A 6314-nucleotide genomic window follows, 5' to 3' on the forward strand; every position below is an offset into this window, starting at 1 on the left:
GACTAAAGCTTTTCTTTCCCATGAGGGAGATTCCAACCCCTGAGGCCCATTGATTTTAATAATCTGATAGCCAACAGGAGAGGTGCAGGTGTCTCTTCAGAACAATGGAGGGTCTTGGATGTAGGTAGGTTCAAGGGGACAGATGGCTGGGATATTAATGCCATGGATAGACGACAGCATGGCGGGAAGTTTAGATAACATAGTAGGGAGTCTGAAGAGAGGAATTAGGACTCCTGTCGCAGAAGTGGGAGTCTTTTCTTACACCTTTCTGAGGACAGTGAAGGTTTCCCCGGCACAAGCTGGCTGCTGGGCTCTCTGATTCCCAGGCAGAGGCAGGGAAGAGTGGGAGCAGGCTACCAATACCCGTGATGTAACTCACTCCCCTAGATGAGAACCTGGGATGTAGTTCCGAGATCTAGTCTGTTGGTGAGAGAGACACGGTGTTTTCTGTAGGATGCCTGTCAGTGTCCGTGAGAGGGGAGAGCTGCTGAGTGAGACACTGTGACCAGAGCAGCAGATGGAGTGTAGCATTGTTCTTAAAAATACCGTCACTATTGCCAAGATGTGAGGGCTAGTACAAATACCTCACCCACCCCTCTCAAGTCACCCCTATCTGGGGCAAAACTGTTGTATATGCTTTAACCCCAGAGCTCGGGCTTGCTAATGTCCAGAACCAACTAACAAGCTTGTGGACAAAAGGGCCCGTCTCTCTTCCCCTGTTATGGTCTCCATTAATGAAACCAGCCAAACATATCTCCTCACACAGTCAGAGGCCGGCTCAGTCCCTCAGAGGTATGTCTCTACTAGCCAGGCGCTGTGGTGTGAGGCTGCAGCAACGGCTGCATGCAGGAGGCTGAGCATTACTGAGCTTAGGAGTTTGGGGCTAGCCTAAGCAACATAGTGAGGTTTGTCTCCTTCAGTGGGGCAGGAGATATCTCAGTACTCTCACAACTGCCGTTTCTGGCCAAGGATATTATAACCCATACAGGCCCACTGACCACCAAGTCTGAAGCATATCTGCCATGCACACACCATCTAGTAAGCACTCAAAGACAAAGACCCATGGAGCAGCTTCTATTAGCTAATTGGTAAGTGGGGGGAAGCGGGGGAGGGGCTGTCTTGAGGCTTTCTCCCCTCAAAGGCAGTAATTCCAGAAGCCGCTGTGTATGTTTCTCCAGTCTACTCCAGGCCTCAGCTATTGAAAGTAGCACACAGCCGGGCAGTGGTGGCGCACACCTTTAATCCCAGCCTTGGGAGGCAGAGGCAGGCGGATTTCTGAGTTCGAGGCCAGCCTGGTCTACAGAGTGAGTTCCAGGACAACCAGGGCTATACAGAGAACTCCTGTCTTGAAAAACCAAAAAAGAAAAAAAAAATCTAAAAAAAAAAAAAAAGAAAGTAGCACACAGTTATAGTCTGAATCCAGATTAATGTATATAGTCTGTATCCAAGCCAAATCATTCTTTTTCTAAAATAGTTCTTAGAAATCATTTTTATTTATGTTAAGTGTGTCTGTGTAGAGATATGCCACATGTGCTAGTGCCAGAGGAGGCCAGTGTTGAATCTTCTGAAGCTGGAGGAATTACAGGCAGTTGTGAACCATCCAACATGGCTGCTGGTAACTGAACATGAGTCCTTTGGAAGAGCAGCAACTGAGTGCTCTTAACGGCTCAGCCATCTCTTCAGCCCACATTTGTTTTTAAGAGGAACATTTCTGTAAAACTGTGACTGCTAGCCATATAAAATGGCTTCCTCCTTTCAGACCTCTAGAGTGAACCCTTGTTTTCCCCAGTGCTGCCCTGGGCTGACTTGGCTTGCAGGGGGTGATTCTGCAGCTATTTCTGGAGCAGGCTCTGAAGCTTGGGAAACAGTTTGAATGCATTCTGTGTCGTCACTTCTCGGACTTCTTCTACTGAGATCCCTTTCACCTGGGCAATGAACTCTGCTACGATGGAAATGTTGCAGGGTTCATTCCGTGTCTGGAAGAGAACAGAGCGAACACTTGGTGTGTAGATCCTTGGAGACTGTAGCTAGGACACACAAGCACACACACACAAGAATGAGCTGGTACAACACCCGGTGAGCTCCTTTCCTACTCTACGAAGGAGCTGACATTCCTTTATTAATGCTTTTAGAAATGGGGGGAGGGGATGAACTTGGCGGGTATAGGCGACTCCAAGTCTATGCTGTTCCAGGAAGAACTCAGAGGCATTTGCAGCCAAAGCCCTAAGCACCCAGCAGGTGAAGCAGTGTGCCAACTGAACCCAGGGAGAGCAGCTTGCCTGAAGGATTAACTGTCCTTGTTTGGTTGCATGCATGAGTGCTGGTAAAGGTCACTCCAGTCCGCTTGGCCCCTCACCTCAAAGGCTACCTTCCCAGTGTGGCTTCAAATGGCCCAAGGACTGGAAAGACTGCTCCGTTAGCTTCTACCAGCTTGCTGACCTTAAGACACAGCACTTTAATATCTGGGAAACAAATAAACATTCTGCTTACATTTAGTATTGTTTCTTTTTTCCTTTTTTTAAAAAATTATTTTATGTACATTGGTGTTTTGTCTGCATGTATATCTGTGTGAAGGTGTCAGATCCTGGAGGTACAGATAGCTGTGAGCTGCCATGTGGATGCTGGAATTGAACCCAGGTCCTCTTGGAAGAGCTGCCCGGGCTCTTGACCTCTGAGTCATCTCTCCAGCCCCCCTCAGTTGTGTTTCTTAAAAAAAATAACAATATTTCTGCAAATTAATAGCATTTAGAGTTAATGAAAAACAATTCTGTAATTATTAATAAGTGGCTTTGGGATAGTAATAAGAGGCATAAAATTATTAAAGCAAAAAACCCTTAATAATACAGGCTAAAAAAAATAAGAAGTGTTTTAAAGATTTACATTCAAGTCTGTTCATCACAGTGGTTAAAACTCAGACTGGCTGAGAATGGTGGAACACATCTGAATTCCCAGTACCTAGGAGGCAGAAGCAGGATGATCAGGAGTTTAAGGTCAAACCTGGCTATATTCTGAGTTAGAGGTCAGTCTGGCTTCATGGGACCTGTCTCAGAAACACACACCCACAACCCACACGCACACACACCCACACGTGGATGTGGGTACATATACACATTTATGACATACCAAGTTTTTTTTATTATTTTATGTGTATGTTTTGCCTGCATGTATGTGTGTGCACTGCATGCCTGACTGCTGGCTATGAAGGCCACCAAGGCCATTGAGTTCTTTGGAACTGGAGTTATAAATGGTTGTGAGCTATCATGTGGATACTGGGAATAGAACCCAGATCCTCTGGAAGAATAGTCAATGCTCTTGACCACGGAACCATCTCTCCAGTCCCTAATAACAAGTTGTAACAGTGAAACACTGTGTGGTTATTAAACACTTTGAGTGCTGGAGAGATGGCTCAGTAGTTAAGAGCACTGGCTGTTCTTCCAGAGGACCAAGGTTCAATTCCCAGCACCCACATGGCAGCTAATAACTGTCTATAACTCTAGTTCCAGAGGATTCAAATCTCTCACAGAAATATACATGTAGACAAAACACCAATGCACATAAAACACTTTGGGGAAAAGCACATTTATTAATATATACTAATAGAAGAAGGTCTGAAAAATTGTGTTCAGCCAATCCTATCCTAGAGAGGTGTGTGTGTCTGTGTGTGTGTGTGACTAGATACAGATACAAGAGCCAATCCTATCCTAGAGAGGTGTGTGTGTGTATGTGTCTACATACAGACACAGGGCCGATCTTATCCTAGAGGGGTGTGTGTGTGTGTGTGTGTGTGTGTATGACTAGATACAGATACAAAAGCCAATCCTACCTACAGAGATGTGTCTGTGTCTGTGTGTGTGTGTGTGTGTGTGTGTGTGTGTGTGTGTCTGGATACAGACACAAGGGCCGATCCTACCTATCCTAGAGAGATGTGTGTGTCTGTGTGTGTGTGTGTATGTCTAAATACAGACACAGAGGTCTAGAAGGACACAAGTCCTTAGTCCTACTGATTTCTCATAGAGAAGGCTTTATTCCCTGCCTGGAATGCCTCATTAGCCTCAAATGGTCTGTGAGAAGACAGTACCCTGTTCACAGGAAAGATGATATCCTAATAAGCCAATGATCTGGGCATGGGGCACACACCTTTAATCCTAGCACTCAGGAGGCAGAGGCAGGTTGATCTCTGTGAGTTTGAGGCCAGCCTGGTCTACAAATAGAGTTCCAGGACAGCCAGGGCTAAATAATAAAGGCTGTTCATTACTTCATACCAGCTACTGCTAGGCATTTTCATATAAATTTCTTCATGTAATCCTTATGTAATACTGTAGATATTTTATATTTATAACTGAAAAGTCAGCCAGGCATAGTGGTGCATACCTACAATCCAGCCCTAGGGATGCAGAGGTAAAAAGATTAGGCCTTCAAGGCCAGGTGCAGCTGTATAGTGCACTGGAGGCCAGCCTGGGTTATGTGAGACCCAGTCTAGCTAGGTGGCAGTGGCACACTCCTTTACTCTCAACCATTGGAAGGCAGAGGAAGGAAGATGTCTGTGAGTCTGAGGCCAGCCTGGGTATGTAAGACCCAGTTTCAGTGATGAATGAATGAATAAATGGTTAAGTAAATAAACAGATAAATATAGTTTTGGAGAAATTAAGTAGCTTTCCCAAAGTCAGACAATCAGAGTCTTGAACTCACAGAAAGGATTTGATGGAGACTTTAATGACGTTCCCAGACATGCCTTTCATGTCTGGACACTCACTACTACACAGATGGAGGCATGTTCCCAGACAAGTGACAGTCTCTGAAGCTCAGCAGTATTTTAAAAAGACCCTCCAGGGAGCATGGCCTCAATTTAGCATTCAAGTACTGCAGGGAGACCCAGCTGAGCCACAATGGCCCAGCTGAAAAGATGTGTCTGCATTGCCATAAACCAGGGATTGCTTACCAGTTTTTCTGGTCCTAGTGCAGGTGAATCTGTTTCTAAGCAGATAGAACTCAGAGGCAGCTGTTTCACAAGCTTCTGCTTCTTGGAGAAAAGAGAGAATACGTTTAAAACAGAGGAAGTGGAATAGCATTAACTTACACGTGGATGAGTCTTGTCCTACAGGACACAAACATCCATCTTTATCACCGGAGCTTGTTGGACAGCTACCATGCCCTCACCAGTCTGTTTCTGATGGCCATGTGACCACTACAAAATGGGAATATTCCCTAAAATTGCAAAAAATTATTCAAAGCTTCCAGGGAAACAAACACAATCAAGTATATGAGAAATGCCCCATGAGAGATCAACTACAAAGACAAACAGTTGCTCATACAGAGATTTAAAATTCTTTGGCTAGACTTCCAGTCTATATTCTGCCCCTACATTAGGTTTTTAAAAACAATACAGATGTGTCTCACAGAGTCGAGAGCATCACTGATTGTGATCTGTAGCCTTATCGCAAAGAGTATGAAAAACGAGTGTCATGAAAATGATCAGATATGGGACATTAGGAGAGGTTGCCGTTTAAAGATTGTGAACTGTAATTCACATGTCATGATAGTTACTCTTTAAATATAATCAGGCTAGACTAAGGGGACAACTGTCTAGCATATAGGAGGCTTCATACTTGGCACTACAATGCATAAGTGTGAGTGTGAATATATGTATGTACATCCGTAACATTTACACCTCCACCCCACTCTCACCCCACTCCCTTATCAGTCACTGCTCATCCATCCCTCCAGTCGCTAGCAAACACTAACCAATTTTCTGTCTCCATAGGTTTGGCTAGTCTGCACACTTCATTTAAACAGAATCTTCCACAAGTCCGGCTGCTTTCTCCTAATATGTTTTCAAGGTTCAGTCATGTTCTGACACGGTTTAAGCAGCATGTTCCTCTTTATGGCCGAGTAATTCTCCACCGTATGGATAAACCATATTTTGTTTACCTGACATCCATCAGTAAACCCATTTCTAGCTTGTCTCTGCTCTGTGACTATCACGCACAATGCCCGTGAGCATCCACGTCTGGGTTTGTGGTAGGATATTTTTTCCTTTGGGAATATCTTACTAGGGTGGAGGGAGTGGGTAGCAGTAATTCTACACTTGGAACTCCCGACTCAGTAGTGTGGAGTAGTGTTGCTCTGCATTTTCCTGAGGGAGGGACGCTGAGGTTCTTTTCAGGTACCTCTTAATTTGTGTTGATTTCTTCAGAGAAGTACTTGCTTCCCGCAGTCAGACTTAAATCCTTGGCAGGCTTTGCAGTCAGGCTCCTGTTTTTATCACTGAACTTGTATCAGCACTTACACATCTGTACACTATGCTCTAACTGTAT

The 6314-nt window shown here is 44.7% G+C and overlaps 1 protein-coding gene across 2 annotated transcripts in view; it reads right to left on the reverse strand.

The window, feature by feature from the left end:
* Positions 1-1457: 1457 nt before the first annotated feature.
* Positions 1458-6314, reverse strand: part of Tatdn3 (TatD DNase domain containing 3) — a 15416-nt gene continuing 10559 nt past the window's right edge. The window contains exons 9-10 of one of the 2 annotated variants that reach the window (XM_028758992.1): positions 4940-5020; positions 1458-1976 (exon numbers count right to left, since the gene is read on the reverse strand). In XM_028758992.1, coding sequence (XP_028614825.1) covers positions 1833-1976; positions 4940-5020 — 225 coding nt within the window. In that variant the 3' untranslated portion in view covers positions 1458-1832. The remainder of the gene's footprint in view (positions 1977-4939; positions 5021-6314) is intronic. The other variant, XM_028758999.1, reaches the window with a different exon arrangement.

Source organism: Grammomys surdaster, unplaced genomic scaffold (assembly GCF_004785775.1).
Source record: "Grammomys surdaster isolate TR1022 unplaced genomic scaffold, NIH_TR_1.0 130, whole genome shotgun sequence".
NCBI lineage: Eukaryota > Metazoa > Chordata > Mammalia > Rodentia > Muridae > Grammomys > Grammomys surdaster.